Source organism: Suncus etruscus, chromosome 12 (genome assembly GCF_024139225.1).
Source record: "Suncus etruscus isolate mSunEtr1 chromosome 12, mSunEtr1.pri.cur, whole genome shotgun sequence".
Classification (NCBI taxonomy): Eukaryota; Metazoa; Chordata; class Mammalia; order Eulipotyphla; family Soricidae; genus Suncus; species Suncus etruscus.
The window spans coordinates 64,645,252-64,664,588 of NC_064859.1; the positions used below are offsets into that span (position 1 = coordinate 64,645,252).

A 19,337-nucleotide genomic window follows, 5' to 3' on the forward strand; every position below is an offset into this window, starting at 1 on the left:
TCAACTGCAACCCCAGGAGCTGGAAAAGTTTTCAGGGAAGAACTGACATTTTTGCAAGCCTTGGAAAAGATTGGAAATTTGACAGGTGGAAGGAGCAGCTGGAAGGGAGTGAGAAGAAAGCTGAGCCCCTGTGGAAAGAAGGGCCCCAAAGTCTGTTTGCAGCACTGGGTTCCAGGGGAGAAGTCACTGAGGGGTGACTTGACCCATAGGTGTCAGGCTGGACCTGGATTCCTCCCGCTTGTCTCTTCGGACAGCTCCCGCTGTGCTCCAGAAGTCAGCCACTGTCTAGCCTGGGAGGCACTCCCGGTGGGGGGGGGGAAGGGGGGGGCTCTGTCCAGCTGCTTTTTCTCTTATTCTCCGCATCTAAATGTTCAGGAATTGGCTCACATTTGTGTTCCCAGCCCAGACCTCACCCATGGGCACACAGGGATGTCCTCAGGACATTTTCTTCCTGCTCTTGGACAGGGTGTTGCACGTGCACAGCCTCCGTCTAGACTCCAAGCCAGAAGTGATCATCTCACAGCAGGCTGGGGAAGAGTGCAAGGCACAGTCCACTGCCAGAGCTGTTCCTTTATTTATTTATTTATTTATTTATTTATTTATTTTTTTGTTTTTGGGCCACACCCGGGGGTGCTCAGCGGTTACTCCTGGCTGTCTGCTCAGAAATAGCTCCTGGCAGACACAGGGGACCATATGGGACACCAGGATTCGAACCAACCACCTTTGGTCCTGATCAGCTGCTTGCAAGGCAAACGCCGCTGTGCTATCTCTCCGGGCCTTTTTTTTTTTTTTGGTGTGTGTGGTTTTTGGGTCACACCCGGCAGTGCTCAGGGGTTACTCCTGGCTCCATGCTCAGTAAATTGCTCCTGGCAGGCAATGGGGACCATATGGGACTCCAGGATTTGAACCGATAACCTTCTGCATGAAAGGCAAACGCCTTACCTCCATGCTATCTCTCCGGCCCCAGGGCTGTTCCTTTAGACTACACAGAAGCAGTGGCTGGCCTTAAGTCCCCAGCTTGAACAAGTGATTTAATGTTTCCTTCTCCGTTAAAGGGGTTCAGTGATAGTCCTCACTCCAAGAGAGTTCTCCGGATTAATTGTGGCCATTTATGAAACCCCAAATTAAGTACTTCACTTGAATTCTCTTGGAGGTGGTGAATGCCCGACCCAAAAGACGCTCTGCTAGCATGTGGCAGAGGCAGATTGGGATCTAGTTTTGCCTCCCACATCACCTCTTCACCTCACTGTCACTGGACTAGCAGAGATTGTACAGCAAAACAAGGAACACGTGGACAGTATGATAGTAAGTGAAAAGAGGTCAGCATAAAACTGCATCATCAGCGAGTACAACCATATAATTTTTTTTTTTAAAAAGGAAACCACCACAAACAAACCTAGAAGAAAACATACCAAGTAGTTAAATGTCTGCGATTGGTGTGCGAATGCCACTTTCTACATATTCTTGACATAATGATCTAAAAAAATGAAGCCAGGATTACACTACACGGACACGGTAACAAACCCACGGCCAAGGGCTGCTACTCTCCTGGTGGTTTTTCTCTTCTTATTTCTAGATCCTCTTCCCCATCACTCTCCAGGCCTCTCAGAGGCCGCAGTTAGGAAGCCTGCTCTGTAGCAGGCACGTTCAGCACGCGCCCCACAGCTGACTACCTGGCCCCTGGGAACAAGCTGTCAAAAGTGGCCTTGGAGGAGGAAGTTCCAAGCAGCACAGGGCTTCTCCCTACCGACTAGGGCTTTCTACTTGAGATCAGTTTACGTTGTTTTCCTCCTCCTTCCTCTAAATAACCGGCCTCTCCTAACGCTCTCCTCTTTTCCCAGTTCTGGCCTGAGTTGTAAGCTTCACCTAGTTGGGGGTGAAGCACATCCCAAAACGGGTCTGGCCAGTCTCTGCCCGTGGGCTGTTTTCTGCCAGGACTTGCCCGCTTGCGCGTGTGTGTTATTAGGCGTGTGTGTATAAGAGACCCACCCTGGCTCCCCGGCAACCCAGTAGATGGAAGGCAGCTACGGGGGCACCATCACCCTGGCAGTCAGTCCAGAGGGTGGGAGCTGAGTTCATCTAACCTGGAATTTCAACTTGGCCTGCACAACAGGTGAGGGAGGGGGTGGTGGTGGGAGGGAAAGCAGGCAGCAACAGCTCAGCAGCAGAGTCCATGGGGGCAGCTCAGCAACTTGGAATTATTCTTGGGCCGCCGTGCCCCCTGTCTGTCCCCTGCCTTGCCTGCCTGCCTGGAAAAAGAGCCCGGGGGTGACTTTTCTCAGCCAGGGGCTGGCTGTGAGGGCTCGGGTGAGCGCCCGCGTGCCAATGCGGGGAACGATTCGAACCGTGCATACATACGATACATGCAACGCTGTGTCCTTTCCCGTTCCCCCCCTTCCACGACGCGACGAGCCGGGCCCGTTCGTTCGTTCGTTCGTTCGTTCCCACCTCTCCTCGGGAGGCAGGGCGGGGCGGGAGGGGGATCGGATTAAGTCTTTGTTTTCGACGACGAAAAGAACCGAGCGAGCGCGGTGCAGGGGAAGCCAGCCGACGATGGCAGGGCCTTGGGGTTGTGCCAGGGCAGGGCGATCACCGTGACCCCGGGGGGGGGGGAAGAATCTCCTCTCGGCCGCCTGTGCCCGACACCCCAAGAGGGCTCCCCCCGTTTTTTCTGCGGCCAGGACTGAGTCGGTACGCAAACAGCGCGATTGCTTTTCCCCTCATTGTCCTGCTGGGCTGGGGGGAACCACAAAGCGCGGTAGCAGCCCGGAGCTCGGGGTGGGGGGGTAGGGGATAGGGTGGGACGATCGTGAGGGGGGGCTCCCCAGATCGTGCGGGGGAGGGTCCCCGCCAGAGAGAGAGAGGATGAGAGAGGGAGTGGCTGGCAGGTACAGACCGACTCAGTCAGATCCCCCGGAGGAGAGGTGGGGAGACTCGGGACAATCGTGGGGGGCTTCCCAGATCGTGCCTGGGAGCCCCGCAAGGAGGGGAAGGAAGGGATGGCTGGCAGAAAGTGGGGGGACACCTAGACCGACTCAGTCAGTCCCCGGGTTGGGGGGGGCTATATAGACTAGGAAGGTCCGCGTGCCCCACCCCACCTCACCCCACCCCGGCCCGCGCGGCCCACACTCGGGTGGTGGGCGGGCGGCCTAGGAAGGAGCGGGAGGACTGGCAGAGAGAGAGAGAGAGAGAGAAAGAGGGGAGTGCATTCACACCCTCTAAGAAGGCCAGGCGGGGTGCAAAGTAGGGAGGACCTGCGGGGTTGGGGGTGTGTGTGTGTTGTGTGGCTGTTACTGCTGCAGGTGCAAAAGGCCTTCCGAGCCGGGCCGGGCCGGGCCCATGCACCCCGCACTCCCCACTGCCAGCTTCCCGGTCCATTATTGCATGCCCTCCCTCTCTCGCTCCCCTCCCGGGGCCCGGGGTCCCCCCTTCTTCTTCGCCCCGGCCCGGGGAGGGGGGCGGCGGGGCCGCACGTGCGGCGCCCTCCCGGTGGCGGGGGGGAGTCCCCGGGCGAGCACGTGCGCGGCGCGCGGGGGGCGGGGGAGTCCCGTGGCCGCCTCCTTGGCTGCTCGGTGCGGCTGGCGGGCCGCCGCTGCCTTCTGCCTTCGTCCCCTGCCCTGCTCTCCGTCCGCTCCCGTCTGCCTTCGTCCCCGCAATCGCCCTGCACGGGCTGGGCGGGGGCGGGCGTGGGGGCCCGGAGCGCGCGCGCCTGCCTAGTGAGTGAGCCTGTGGCCGGGCCGGGCTGGGCTCGGCTTGGCTCGGCTTCTCCTCTCCGGGCGGCCACGGCAACTTTGCCCCACTTGTGGCGCTCCGCCCCGAGGCGCCAGCGGGCAGGGTCGGTCCGGGTTCTGTCGGTCGGTCGGTCGGTCGGTCGGTGCAGCCGGTGTGGGGGGCAGGGAGGGGGGGTAGGGAGGGGCCGGCGCGCGGCGTTGGGGGGGGCCCTTCGGGGGGGCTCCCGCGAAATGACTTTTGTAGCGTGGGTATGTGCGTGTGTGGGGGACACATGGCCCCCCCGGGGGCCGTGCGTGGGGGGGGGCGCGCGCCCGGGTCGCGCGGTGCAGCGAGGCGGGGCGGGGGCCTCCGGAGCGGAGAGCCGCTGCGAGGCCTCAGAACAAAGGAGAGAGCCCGAGTGAGCGGAGGCGCGCGCGCGCGAGCGAGAGCAAGAGAGAGAGAGAGAGAGCGAGAGTGTCCCGGCCGCCGGCGCGAGCGCGCGCCCCCCCTCCCGCACCCCCCTCCCGGTGCAGCGCGAGCGAGCAGCAGCGCGCGCGCGCGACGGGCGCCGCTCTCCCCCCTTCTGCACCCCCACCTCCCACCCCGGCTGCCCGGCGCGGGCTCTCTCTCTCTGTCTCTCTCTGTCTCTCTCCCTGGGTGCGCGCACTCTCTGCTTCCCCCTCACAGCCGGGGCGGCTCCAGAGCGAGCAGGAGTGGGGGGGACGGACGGGTGTGCAATGCCGCCGCCGCCCCTGTGGGAAGGTTTTTTTTTTCCCCCCTCAAACTTTTGAGGGCAAAGCGGCTGCTCTCCCTGGGTTGCTGCTGGGGGGCCCCTCGTGTGTAAAGGCTTGTTGTGTGGGAATTCCGAGGAAATTCTCTCTCTCTCTCACTCTCAGGAGGACAACTTTCTTGGAAACCCACTTGAACCACCAACAACACACCCCCCCACACCCCTCCAAAGTGTTTGTGGGTTGGGGGGACGTCCTCCCCACTTGCCTCAGATGCAGGGCCCCCTGTGGTGATGGTGCCCTGGCCTCCCTGAGGCAGACTCCTGGGGCATGACTTCATTGGGCAAACCCCTTCTCACCTCCACCCTCCTCCTTTTTCTTCTCATTTATTTTTTTTTTAATCTCTAGAAGCAGGAAGAGATGAGGTGATATATGAAAGTTGTCCCCTGGGGGCCCCCCCCCATGAGTGATGCATTTCTTCTTCTGTGTGTCTGTGTGTCTGTCTTACAGGCGGTGCTGCCTGGGCATAGCCTCACGCTCTTCCAGAGCGCCCCATAACACACCTCATCTCATGCCTGGGCCCTGGGTAGGTGAGGCTGAAGAGCCCACCCAGCCAAGATGATCCCTTCCCTGGGCACGGCTGTTGTCACCACCGCCGTCCTGCTGCTCCTCCAGGTTCTGGGCCTCCATAGTGACCCCAGACTGAACCCCGAGAGACTGCTGCAGAGGTGAAGAACAGATCGGGTGGACCAGAGGTGCCTCTTGGAACAGGAAGTTACTCATCTTCACCCTTTCTACACTCTTGATTGCTTTTTAGGAGAGAAAGACCTGTTGGTGGCCTTGGCAGGCAGGCAGGCAGCGGGACGGTGGCTCTGCCCGGGCACTTATGCCCCTTGCTCCCGCTCCATCATGAGCCAATTTCAGGTGCCTCTGGCCGTTCAGCCAGACCTGCCTAGCCTTTATGACTTCCCGCAGGGCCAGGTGATGGTAGGGGGCTTCCAGGGCCCAGGCCTCCCAGTGGCTGCAAGTGACTCCCAACTCCGAGGAGGAGGAGGAGGAGGGGGTGGAGATGGGCGAAAGAAGAGGAAAAGGTGCGGGACTTGTGAGCCCTGCCGAAGGCTAGAAAATTGCGGGGCTTGCACCAGCTGTACCAACCGCCGCACACATCAGATCTGTAAGCTGCGCAAGTGTGAGGTGCTCAAGAAGAAAGTGGGACTTCTCCAAGAGGTAAGCTAGAGCGGGCTGGGCCGCCCTTGCCTTTCCTAGAGGGCCCTGCGTACTCAGGAGACTGGTCTGGGATGCTGGAATCCTCCTGGACCCATGCTGAGGGGCCTGGAAGAGGAGGGGTGGCCTTGGAAGTTGAATTGTGCTCCTTTGCCTAGGCGGCAGTCTTGACAGCGAGTGCGCCAGGCTTGGAAGGCTCTGAGCTGGCGCTCTGCTCTCTGATGTGTGCGTTTAGCGCAGGACATTGATACCAAGTTTAATCTCTGGAAGCTTCTTGTCCTGTGTGAAGCTTTCAGTGTCGTTTTCAAGGTCACATCGATGCATGTGTCCAGACCTGGGGTGTCAAGTGAAGGATGGGTGGATTTGAGGAGACTGGGAGTGAAGGGTAGTTTGCTTGCCCCGAGTGGGATGTTTCTTTCCCTAAATCTTCTCCTGGATCCCGTTATCTTTTCTGGAAAATGACCGCTGAGCGAGCCAGTTGATAGTTCCTGGGAGTTTAATGAGAAATCGGTGATTTTTGGATTCCCCTACTGAATAGAGTAGTTCTGAGGTCAAAGGCTGGTGTTTGTCTCTGTTTGCAGGACCTGGCTTCGTTCCTAGACAGTAGTAAGCGTCTAGATACTAGCTAAATGAATGAATGAACGAGGTGCTTCTGCCCCACTGTCCGCCTCAGGGAGAGGACGCCTTATTTGGAGTTAGGGGCCATGCACGGAAGGAGGGAAGGAGGGATCGAGGTAAAGACGGGTTGTGGACGAGTGGGAAGAAGGGAGGCAGTGACCCTGCTTGGGTCATCTCGCATTCTGGAGGCAGACTGCCAGCACGAGGTTGGTGGCAGCTGAGACAGCAGAGAATTGCCAGAAATAGGGACTCGTGGAGTGGAGTAGCGCAGGGGGAGCGTGTAGCGGCTGAGGTCGCTCCAGGCAGCGGAACTGGTGCTGGACAGAGACGGAGGCCTGCGCTGTCCATGGGGCTCTTGGCTCTGCCACTGATTTGTCTACAGGCTCTGACAACTCAGGCTCCTCTCTCTGGGCCTGTCTTCTCCCCAGGGAAACAGAGGGTTTGTGCTTGATGGCCTTTGAAGCCCTCTACAGCTGAGCTGAGAGCTGCCGCTGTGTTGCTGCGGGTTCGCGCACCTGTGGCTTGGATGTGCTGGCGGCTTCCACTCTGCGTTGCCATGATCGCTGAGCTGAGAACTTGCGGAGCTTGACGGGGCTGTGGGCCTGTGGTAGCGGTGACAGCGCCTTTTGGGGGGCAGGGCTGTGGCTGTTGTTGGGCCATTCCGACCCTTTCTCGCCATCTCTATCTAGTTCATTCTCTGTGAGGCTGTCCAATATGGTCCAGGGACCTCAGGTGTGATGCTCTTCGTCCACCTTTCCTACTTAATAACAAACACCTGTGTTGTATTATGCAGGGTCCTGCCTCAGACTGGGAAGCATTGTCTGGACCCTTTGGGTCACTGGTATTGGGAGACTTGGCAACCTGTTGGTCCATTGTCCCCAGGGCCATTTCTAAATGGAGGGTAGGGTCAGGGGAGTGTTCCTCTTTGCTGCTTGGTGTTCTGATGCGAGGAGGACCTATCTGCTTTGTAACGCTGAGTTCCTGACTTCCTTCTCACCTGCACCCCTCTACCCTGTTGTGTTGTCACTCCACAGTCAAACCTATAGGTCAGGGAGTTTGGCTTTTTGGAATGTATGCTCCTGAGCCTGTGACCCCAGGAACCAGGCGGAAAGTCTTCTGTTGGCAATGAAGAGAGCATGCCTGCATGAAAGAGGCTGGGAGTGAGGCCAGGGTTAGGGTTAGGATTGTCCTTCTGTGGAGAATGCTGGTCTGGGCAGCCAGGTAGTCATGGTTAAGATTTGGGAAGTCTTGGTTGGCCAAGGCTTAGAGATTCATGTGTTGGGAGCTGTCTCCACACCATGGACTCTGTCATATCTGGCTGCCCCATTGGACTCCCAGGGTCAGGGAAGATGCTATTGGCATCCTGGGGTGTCCCAGGAAAGAAGGCCTAAAAACTGGCTCATGAGAGTGTTGGCTCATATTCTGGAGAAATGATGGAAAGAGGACAGCGAAATCAGCTTTTTCCTTAGTACTCATTTTCTTTAACCTATAGAGCAGTATTTTGTTCTTAGGGCAGGTTATTTTTACGTGGTGTGTAGAATATGCTGACCTGTAGGAAAGAGAGGTGTGGATAGAAGAAAGTAAATCTGTTCTTTTAAGTCTTGATAAAACACAAAATAGATAGTGTCAGTCTCCACAAATTGATGATGATACTGCTTTTTACTAGTCATGTGGACTTACTGTCCAGGCCACACTCTTTAATGAGCACAGCTCTCACAGGGCTGACCTGTCCTAGAGGCTCTGTCTGGGGCTGGAGCGATAGTTCAGTGGGTAGGGCATTTACCTTGCACATGCTGACCCAGGTTCAATCCCAAGTATTTTATAGGGTCTGCTGATCCTTGTGCAGATCCTTGTGAGCTCAGAGTACAGCCAGATGTGCCCCCAAACAAAAAAACTAGGGTCTCTGGTGGAGAAGTTCCTAGATCAGACCTGTATTTACTAGCAACCCTAACACCACTGGCTGGGATCTCTTAACCATTAGCCAGTTGCCCTGGCAGCCCAGTGAAAATGCTACTTCTGAGTCATGTAGCAGAGGGAACTTGTTCTGGGAAGGGAAGAGACACATTTCTGCTGTCTGCATTTTCTCTGGTTTGCTCTAGTTTACAGTTCAGGAGTTAAACTTTAGAATGTGGACTGATTCCTCAGGTGGGGAAGGACACAACACTCCACAAACCTCACTGGGCTTCCTCATTGGGGTCCCATTTTCTTCCCTCCATTCCCACCTCCTTCAGCTTTCTTGTCTGCTGCTTTGTGTCATCCCAAAGCAGGGGTTCTCACTTGGGTTGTTTGCCTTCCCTCATGGTTCCTGACTTCTCTCAGTAGGGTAGCCAATATGGTGGGAGTCCTAGTACTTGGAAACAGAAATGCAGCAGTGGACTGGAGACCTTCCAGGGACCAGGATGGGCACTGAGGATGGGCTGTTTCCATCTTTGGGTCTTATCAGTCAGTGCTAGGAGGGCCTCCGTTGGAGGCTGGCTATTCTCACCTTCTTTGTTTTTGTTTGTTTGTTTTGTTTTGGGGTCACAATCAAGCTGGCCCCTGACTCTGCACTCAGAAATCACCCCTAGAGGCTTGGAGGATCATAAAGAATCTGCTGGGATTTGAACCCTAGTCTACCACGCGCAAGGCAAATGTCCTACCCCTGTGTACTCCAGCCTTTCTCACTTTCTTTGAATGTGAGTATGACTAGGCATCTGGAGAATTTGGTAGCTGCAGGTCTCAGAAGCCCAGTCAGTAGTTCTCTGCCACTTGCTCCTGAGCAATCCCTTTCCTCCTATGTCAGACACAGTCAGCCTCCTTGGCAGGTTTATTGTGAGGATTGAGATAAAGTGTGTTTTCAGAACTGGCACACACAGTAGGGCATAGATTTTTCTCTATCCTTTTGAAAAGGCTTCACTTTGGCCCCCTGAGCCTGCCAGGAGTGATTCCTGAGTGCAGAGCCAGGAGTCAGCCTGAGAGCAAGACTGGGTGTGGCCCACCCCCCTCAACCACCCAAAATGTAATGCAAATTAAGTGTGTTTCAAGAGTTCCCCCTGGCTGGTTCATAAAAGAATTGTGGAGCTGTGGGGGCTGGGAAATTGTTTGCTAGACTTTTTACTAGAGCATGGGGAGTTAGTCAGGAACTGCAATTGGGTGGCCCTGGGCCAGCCTGTTAGGGAGGGTCAGAGAACCTTAATGATGTCTAAGTTGTGGAACTATCATAGCACCTATGCTATCATCTGCACCAGTGCTTCTCAGTCTTTTTCTGTGTTTTCATCTTCTGTCCCTAGTCTGGTGCTGTAATCTGTCCATTAACACTAGGTTCACCTATGGCCCTCTTGGACTGTCCTAGGAGCCCCAGTTGAGAATTGCTGCTCTAGCTGGTGTGAAACTCAGCCTTGCCCACAGCTGAGTGAGCTTAGTGGTTGATACAGATCTCTGCCACGTTTTTCCTCCTTCTGTTTTTTTGTTTGTTTGTTTGTTTTTGGGTTAGACCTGGCGTGATCAGGGGTTACTCCTGGCTCTTTGCTGAGAAATCGCTCCTGGCAGGTACGGGGGATCATATGGACTGCTGGTATTCGAATCACCATCCGTCTTGGATTGGCTGCGTGCAAGGCAAATGCCTTACCGTTGTGCTATCCCTCTGGCGGCCCCCTCCTTCTGTTTTTTTTTTTTTTTTTTGGTTTTTTGAACCACACCCGTTTGATGCTCAGGGGTTACTCCTGGCTAAGCGCTCAGAAATCACCCCTGGCTTGGGGGGATCATATGGGACTTGGGGGGGGGGATCGAACTGCGGTCCTTCCTTGGCTAGCACTTGCAAGGCAGACTCCTTACCTCTAGTGCCATCTCGCCAGCACCCCTCCTTCTGTTTTTTAGGTTACACTTGGCAGTGCTCTTGGATGACTCCTAGCTCTGTGCTCTGGGGACCATATGTGGGCCCAGTATTCAACCCACGCTGGCTGCATTCAAAGCAAGTGCCCTCTCCAGTCCCTTTGTTTAGTTTCAAGACCAGCTACTTTGGGCTGGGGCATTGCTCAGTGATCTCAGAATCTCCCATGAATTCTGGTCTCTGTATCCCAAAGATGCAGGCTGGGTGGAGGGATGCCTCCCGGCCACATCTGCTCCCAGAAACAAAGGGGAGAGTTGATGGTGATCATGTTCCTCTGGAGCCCCTTTCCCGTTTGCGCTGAGCAAGGAGAGGCGCATCCCACAGACTTGAGGAAACTCTTGCTCAGATGCACAAGTTTTTAATCCCATGGCCACAGACTATAAACGGGAAGTTAGCTAGTTAAAAGAAAAGTTAGTCTTGGGGCTGGAGAGATAGCACAGCAATAGGGTGTTTGTCTTACACGCATCCAATTCAGGATGCATGGTGGTTCAAATTCGGCATCCCATATGGTCCCCGAACCTGCCAGGAGCGATTTCTGATCGAACCTAGGTCAGCTGTGTGTAAGGAAAGTGGCCTATGTGCTGTACTTTCACTCTGTTCCTTGCATTACAGCCAGGAGTAACCCCTGAGCGCCTCTGGGTGTGACCCAAAAAAAAAAAAAAAAAAGAAAAGTTAGTCTTGCTTCTTAAAGAGGAAGTGCTGAGTTTATGGGCCTGAATGGTGCCCCGAGAAGGGTGGTGGCTGTACTAGTAAGAACGGAACCATCTGTTAGGTTGCCCGGGCACCCTGAGTAAAGAGGGGAATGAGCAAACTCCTTCATGTACTTCAGGTATATGAGCCACTTAGCAGAGTAGTCTGTCCATAGTAGTCTGTCCCCTTCAGAAGAATGTCAGAAAGCCTAGGAGTCAGAATGTGCTGAGGCTGGTGGAAAATCTATAGGACAATAAAAGGCTTTTGTATGTTTCCAGCAAGGAGGAAAAGGAAGAGGGGGGGAGAGCTCCTGACTGCAGGGAGTATAACCATGACAGAGTCTCAACCTAGGCTGCTGGATCCCGGCTATGATTGGAGTCACCCACTGGGAAGGACAGCAGTGTGTGTCCTCCATGGGGGCCAGCTCTTCCCTATCTTAGTCATTTGCTGTTCTCTGCCCCAACACCTTCAGATATGCTGGTGGAATAGAAACTTTAAGGAATTGCAATGCTTAGAAAAAGACCACAGACAGTCTAACATTCAATGTTTGCAAGATTTAGGAAATTATGCACACATATATACAAATGCACACTCTCAACAGCTTTTGACAGTTCTTTTTTACATTTTTTTGGAGGGGGGGCACACCTAGAGGCATTTAGGAGTTACTTCTGGCTCTATTCTCAGAAATTGCTCCTGACAGGCTCGGGGGACCATATGGGATGCCTGGGATTGAACCTGGGTCCGTCCCAGGTTGTCTACATTCACATCAAATGCTCTACCGCTATGCTATCACTCTGGCCCGAACTTTTTTTTTTTTTTTTTTTTTTTTTTGGGTCACACCCGGCAGCACCAAGGGGTTACTCCTGGCTCTATGCTCAGAAATCGCTCCTGGCAGGCTCAAGAAACCATATGGGATGCCGGGATTTGAACCACCAACTTTCTGCATGCAAGGAAAACGCCCTACCTCCATGCTATCTCTCTGGCCCCAACTTTTGATAGTTCTAAGGCAGATGGTGAGATGACAGACAGATGGTGAGTTTTTGGGGTCCCTCTAGTTTTATATTAAGTAGCCCAGTTTGACTAATACTGCAACCAAGTGACAGTATCATTTGGGTGAGTCAGAGGCCAGTTTTTGATTTTAGGTCTTCTTGGAGAGAAGGCTTAACTTGAAGAGAATTATCAGTTGTCTTGTTCAGTGTTTTTATCAGTTATGTGTAGTAGAGTGTCCACATTGAGATGACCTGGGTTCCACCTCTGAGATTCTAAACTCCCGCTATGGAGTGGGACCACATAGGTTTTGGTAGGTGTCTAGGGTGATAAGCACTCATTCTTCCCTTCCCAGTTTAGTCTGGATCCCAATTGGTTCACAGCTGTAAATTCAGCTTGCTGATTAGTGCTTGACTCATAGTAACAGCCACCTGGCAGAATCTGAATCCCTGTTACCAAATCCAAATTGGTGCTTGAACTAGATCTGATGTCACTTTGATACTCTTAAGTTTGGGGAACTGGTGTCCAGCATCTTCATGACCTGAAGAAAGGGTGTGTGGGCCACGGAAAAGGTGACAGAAATAGCAGGGTAGGAAGGATAATTCAGCTCAGTTTTTCTCCCTGTCTGCCAGAGACAGACAAGATGTTGAAACTGACCCTGTGTTTATTCTTTTTTTTCTAATTCATTACCTTCTAATCTTGTGAGTTAATTAAGCCCCCTAAAAACCTATGCCATGAGGAATTAGGAGAGAGCATTCAGAAGGCATTTGGTGTTCAGTACCTGGCAGCTGGTGGTAGTTAAGAGGGACATATCCACAGACTACTGTGTCTCAGGGAAGGGTCTGAAGGCTTATGAAGAAGTGATGTGTCTCCCTTTCAAAGATGTAGCTTAAGAGTTTTGCTAGATTTGGGGATGGCAAAGCTATTTAGTTGGATAAAGGAAACTAGGACAGCCTGTGACCACTGGCCCCAACCCAAATTTGATTGAGTTTAATTAGGGTAAACCCAAAGGCCTGTATTTGCTTTTTAAAAACAAATAGATACACAAGTAAGAACCCTGGGCTTTCTGGCAAGTGGCAAAGCTGGAATGTACTGAGGGAATGTGACCATTTCTGGTCCACTGAAGGATGAAGGATGTTTCTTCTTAGAAGATACGACAGGAATGGGGGCAAGTTAAGGCATTTTGTGGGGAAAAGGGAGTTTTATGTGTGCCAGAAAAGGTGAGAGACTTTTATTAGTGGGTGGAAGTTAGAAGTATGTAGACTGGATCCATGTTCAAGAAAATAATTGTCTAGCATTTACAGCTGCTTTAAAACGAGCGTCGCTTGGAAGTGCAAGGGCACCATGTTGCAAGGGCACTATTAGGAGGGAGGGGTATCTTGGTGGTCTCTCGCTGAGACTATGCAAATTCTAATGTTCATATTTCTTAGATGCTTGCAGAAGAGATGTCTCTTAGACTAAGTAAGTTTTTTTGGTTAAGTTCTAAACTTCTTTTTTTTTTTTTTTGGTTTTTGGGTCACACCCAGCAGTGCTCAGGGGTTACTCTTGGCTCTACACTCAGAAATCACTCCTGGCAGGCTCGGGGGACCATATGGGATGCTGGGATTTGAGCCACCATCCTTCTGCGTTTAAGGCAAATGCCTTACCGCTGTGCTATCTCTCCGGCCCCTAAATTTCATCTTTTATCAAGACCTGTGTAATGCTCTGAATATTCTTAAAAACTTCATTCAAATGTCTGGGGTTTAGGGCTGGTTTTTTTCAGAGGAAATATCCATCACTTATTTATTTTATTATATATTGGACTATGTCTGCTGGTACTTAGGGCTCACTTCTGGATCTATATTCAGGGATCACTTCTGACAATGTGTTTGGGACACCATATGTGGTACTGGGAACAGAACTGGGGTTGACCACATGCAAGACAGTGTACTTTATCTGCTGTACCATCTCTCCATTAATAGTAGACTTTTTCAAAAACTTTACCTTGTAGGTGTATAGCATTACTTTGAATGTACACTTTGTTATTGCCACCAAAAGTTTCATTCCCATTCACAGACTGAGTTCCTTTTACTTTTCTTCCTCCATCTCCTTTCACTCCTGGTAACCATTATTATAATGTCAGGGGCTGGAGCAATAGCACAGTGGCAGGACAGACCTGGGTTTGATCCCCAGCATCCCATGTGGTCCCCTGAGCCTGCCAGGAGCAATTTCTGAGCACAGAGCCAGGAATAAACCCCTGAGCACCGCCGGGTGTGGCCCCAAAACAAAAACAAATGAACAAAAACCATTATTATATATTGTCTAAGGATTTATTTATATTCCACATATAAATGAAACATAAACTTGGTATCTATTTTTCTGTTTTTAGCAGACTGATTCCTCCCACCCTCCCCTTCCTTTGCTACAATGACCAGGGATCTCACACACATATTTGTGGTGCTTGCACACTTGAATGTGTGGCTCACTGGGGTTTTGTATTCTTTTTTTTTTCTTTTTCTTTTTTTTTTTTCTTTGTTTTGTTTTTGGGTCACACCTGGCAGCGCTCAGGGGTTTCTCCTGGCTCTAAACTCAGAAATCGCTCTTGGCAGGCTCAGGGGACCATATGGGATGCCGGGATTCAAACCACCGTCCTTCTGCATGCAAGGCAAATGCACTACCCTCATGCTATCTCTCTGGCCCCTAGGTTTTGTACACTTCTAGTTGTAAGCTTCAGCAGATGCCAAAGAGTTTCTACACCTGCCCCAAATTTAAAGAGTGTGCTTTGAGCTGGCCAATATGGTAACCATTAGCGATTTAAACTTATTTCTTTGGTTTTGGGGCTACACTTGATTGTGCTCAGGGCTTATTATTCCTGGCTCTGTGCCCATGGATCTCTCCCAGCAGGGCTCAGGACCCTGTGGGATGAGGAATGGAACTGGTATACGCTGTATACCAATCAGTTCATGCCTGTACTTTTTGACCCAGCTATTTACATTTAAATTAACTTAAAATTAAATTCAGTAGAGTATATAACTGTAACATCTACTAGACTGTGTTGGACCGTAACCTCCCTCAGATTTTAGAAGAACAAAGTAACTGCTGAGGTGAGAACTGAATATATCAGGATTAAAAACACTGGAACTGTTTAGGAGCAGTTTGTGAAGTGATAGGAAAATTGGAAATGAATATTGCTAATGACATCTTTTTTTCTTGGAGGAGCAAATGATTTAGACTGGGGTGGAAGCAGGGAATGAAATGACTTAGGAGTGCAACAGGAGACAGGGAGGAAGAGGAATATGGGGCAGTGTGGGGTTGGGTTGGGGGAAAGCAGAAGAGAGAAAGCCAGGGAAGAAAAACGAAGTGACCTGTGCTTGGTTGGACACTGTCTTATTGAATACCTATTGTTTAGATGCACTTCAATCACAAGATCTGTGATCACCTCCAATCAGGAGTTTGTTTCAGTTCAATATTGTAGGGCTTTAAAAAAGCTTCCTTTCAATAAAACAAGTGCTTTTACCTAGCTGCTTTTCAAAGTTCAATAACAAAGCTCTTGTTTTGGCTTGTGCTGGGGACAGAATCATGGAAGATTCTATTGCTCTGATCTGCAGAACTACACAGGCATACTTCTGAGTGGTTTCTCTGAGGCCCATCTTTGGGGTAGGGCAAGAGCTGTCTGGGTTAGTTGTTGTCAGAATTTTGGGGGCTAGGGGCCCTATTCCCACCCCATGAAGGTGCGCATTCCTCAGAGAAAGTGTTCTCCTGGTTCTAACTCACCAACAGACTCATGGCCCCTCCCTGAGCTCTGGGCATTGTTTTAATTACCTGCTCTTAGTAAACAGGATCCAGTACCCACATGCTGGCTTAGAAGCTCCCAGAAGGGTGAGTGGCCTCTCCCAATGACTTACAGCTTTGATGAACTTTATGCTTGTTTACTTCTGGCCCCACACTGACTCTTCTGCATGGATCTTGCCTTAGTCACCCCACTCTCAGCCTCAGGGCTCTCATTCCGTAAAGGGCAGAATAGGGATGGGATGGTTGGAAGCTCAGGTCTTGGGAGTTGTCACTAAAGTTCCATTCCCTGTCTTTCTTTTGAGGGTTGTAGGTAGGATGCCACGAAGTGAGAAGGGATCCTGTTTATTTGTTTGTTTCATTGCCAGACCTCAGGTGTACTTGGGGTTCTCTTCTGGCAGTGTCAGGGGACCATATGTGGCACCAGAGATAGAACCCGGCTTAGCTGTATGCAACCCAGGTGCCTTATCTTTCTCATGTTCTGTCTCAGACTGTTTCTGATGAGCCTGTGGAGTTCCAAGGCCTTTATCCTCTGCCTGAGTGTCTGTGCAGGGAAAGGTTGCAGGCTCAGCTGGACTGGACACACTTCTCTGTGACCTGGACTCCTCACTTGCATAAGAAATCCTGATAACCTGGTTTTTATTCCCTTGGGAGACCAGGCTGGAGTCTCTGGCCAGACTTCCGGGACACAGACTAGTCGGGGGTACTTGCCCACTTCCAGTAGTTCTGTTCCCCTGCTGCTTAATTTGGCCACCTCCCCTGCTTCCCTACACCCAGGCTGGGAGATGGTGGACAGGAAAATGTACCTCCCACTTGGATAAAGTAAGAGGTTTTCCAAATAAAGTGGAGTTTTCTTTGGGAGACTTAGTAGCTGGTCTGCCTAGCCCCCCACCTGTCCTACTGATTCCTGCCAAAGGAAATCCGAGTAAGGAGTGTAGAGATTATGGTGAAAAACAAGAAGAAAGGTCCTTTGCTTCTTCATTCCACTTCTGAGCCTTTCTTTTGGGGAGGCTTGTAGAGTGATCCTCCTCTCCTGACTGTCTGACTTTATTGCTGGCTCTGCCTTCTGGAGGATGAGCTCTGGCCGCCTCAGTTTCCTGGTTAATGCTGGCAGTGCTGGCAGTGACCTTGGAGCCCCAGAAGAGAGTGGGATGGTGGGTTCCCCCCACCCCACCCCAGAGGACCGTGTCTGGTTTGTTCGAGTTCGCTGCTCTGTGATGAGTGGTTGCAGGACTTCTGTGGGTGCAGACATACCGGTGCTGAATGCTGGGAGGGTGAGAAGAAGAAATGCCTTCATTTTATTTATTTATTTATTTATTCATTCATTCATTCATTCATTCATTCACTCATTCATTCATTATTTTTGGGCCACACCTGGTGACGCTCAAAGGTTACTCCTGGCTACATGCTTAGAAATTGCTCCTGGCTTGAGGGACCATATGGGACACCCAGGGATTGAAGGTCCATCCTGGGTCAGCCACGTGCAAGGCAAACGCCCTATCGCTTCGCCATCGCTCTGGCCTCAGGAATGCCTTCTCGGAGTTGTTCCTCCAGCTCAGGACTTGCAGGGTTCCTTTGCTCTGGCTGCGGCTGCGTGGCTGCAGTCTCTGGGAGGCAGGACACAACCCGTGTGTTGCCTTCCCACAAGATATTCAGCGTATCTCAGCTGAGACTGTCTGCGCCAGGCGCCACGCTGAGCCTGAGCGTAAAGGGGAGTGAAGGCAGCATTAACTCTGTCCTTAATGAGCTCACACTCTGGGGAGGGAGGCAGCATGGAAACAAACAATTACAGTGCAGTCTGCCAGGGCTGCTGAGGGGGGTGCCCCCAGGAAAGGGACTGGCCTCAGTCACCTGTGGGTCCCCAGGCGCTGGAGGAGAGGGGAAGGAGCATGTTCTGAGAATTGCAATGTAATGAGAGCTGAAGATGGCTTGGAGGAGGAAGAGAAGGCAAGTGTATACCTGGCATCCAGGTGTGTAGTCAAGCTCCTCAGATACTCTGCTTGTGGAAGGAATCAGACTTCTGGGCACTCGCTGGGCTTATTCCCAGAGCCTCAGGCTTTGTGCTTGTCTTGGAAATCTATTAGGCTGCCTCAAGTCTTGAACTGCCTCATCCAGCATCCCTGGTCTTCTTAATGACATTTGTCATTCCCTCAGGTCCTGGATTGTTTGGTGGTCTTAGATGGTCTGGTGGTCATGTTTAGAGAGGGGAGATGTTGGTGAGGTTCATAGAACATAGGACTTTCTGTGCATTTAGCAGTGCGCTCAGGGTGTGGGCAGGACCTCAGCGGCTCTCTGTTCACCTGGGTTCCCCACATATATTCTCTTTGTCGGAGTGGGCACTGCAGGCAGAGCCGCTGCTGGCATTGAGCATCCCTTAGAGCTAGCTGGCTGCTTGAGATCAGTCTTGTTCTATAGCTTCTCCAGGGAGGAGCACTTTTTTCCCTCTTCCTACTGCTGTTCTTCCTCCTCAGCTTCCTCCTCCCTTTGAGATTTTCTGTTGACACAGACTTCCGCTGCCAAAGCTAATTGTGAGGCCTGATCAGTGAATGAAGGCACAGGCAGTTCCCATGACAACCGTGAAGAGTTTCAAATATAGGGGATGATGTGTGTGTGATGGGCTGCAATTACTTGGGTGGAAATTGATGCGTGGACACCAGGGACTTTGAACGTAGGCTCTGAAGGTGGAGGGGTATGTGTGTGTGCATAAGGTTTCTTTGTGCGTTGGAGAGGGGAAGGAAGGAGGTCACAGATTTCCCTCACAGTGAATCCCAAATGCTTGTCATGTGTCACAAAATGTTGGTCAGAACTCTGCAGGGACTTTGGAGAGTCATGACTTGAGTCATTCTGGCCACAAATGTGAGACTTGGAGGTGCTGTCAGCTGGCTCTGGGCTGGAGAAACCTGAGAAGGCTTCCTGAAGGAAATCAGACTTGAAGTGAGTGTTGAAGTCGAGCCCTGTGGGGCAGTGACCTCATTTAGGATAGTCATGGCCCTCTCCCCTCTGGCCACTCTAGAGGAGGCAGGTGGAGGTGAGAACCAGATCTGACTAGACTAGTCCCAATGCTGTGCTACAGGTGTGTGGGTTGTGTCCCCTCATTTCCTAGCTCAGTGACCAGTGACTCGGGGCCAGGGTGTCACCTCCTTGAGGCCCCACTTCCCCAACTGCTGGGTGTTTCATTGGCTGCAGATGAAAATGAGATATCATTCTTCATGCCTCATTATTTTTTTGATGAGTTTGGGGTTGGTTGGTTGATGCTCCTGCAAGGCCCCTGAATCTGCCTGGATGTTTCCCTGTTCCCTAATCTCAGCACATCTGCATGTTCTTGGACCTGTGACTTTACGGCCTCAACCTCCAGTTTGGCGCTGCTACTTTTGTTCTTTGCCTCTGTCCCTGGGAGAAGCCATAGCCCTGTTTCTTCTGAAGGTTGGATGGGGGAACCAAATGGAAGGTGGAATGGGAACCTGGACCTCCCAGTCAAGGGGTCTCAGGTACCTCTGCAATCACAGTGAAACCCCAACTGTATACATGCTAATGTGAGGCAGCTGGAATGGAAGATCAGATGAGAAGACAAACAGCCTGTTCTGCTCATGACCTCTCAGGACCCTGGTATTCCAGGTGCCTTGGTAAAGGGCAGACAGCTGGAAGGGAAGGGAGCAGGTGGATTGCCTGGGGTCACTAGCTCTCATAGGGCCTTGTTTCCGAAATAGCATGTTGTTCCCCATATGCGGCCACATATTTAAATG

At 51.9% G+C, this 19,337-nt stretch overlaps 1 protein-coding gene across 1 annotated transcript in view; it reads left to right on the forward strand.

Moving 5' to 3' along the window:
• The first annotated feature begins 5,348 nt into the window (after nt 1-5,348).
• TET3 (tet methylcytosine dioxygenase 3) overlaps nt 5,349-19,337 on the forward strand; it is a 112,027-nt gene continuing 98,038 nt past the window's right edge. The window contains exon 1 of the mRNA XM_049784391.1: nt 5,349-5,666. Within this exon, the coding sequence (XP_049640348.1) occupies nt 5,349-5,666 (318 nt within the window). The remainder of the gene's footprint in view (nt 5,667-19,337) is intronic.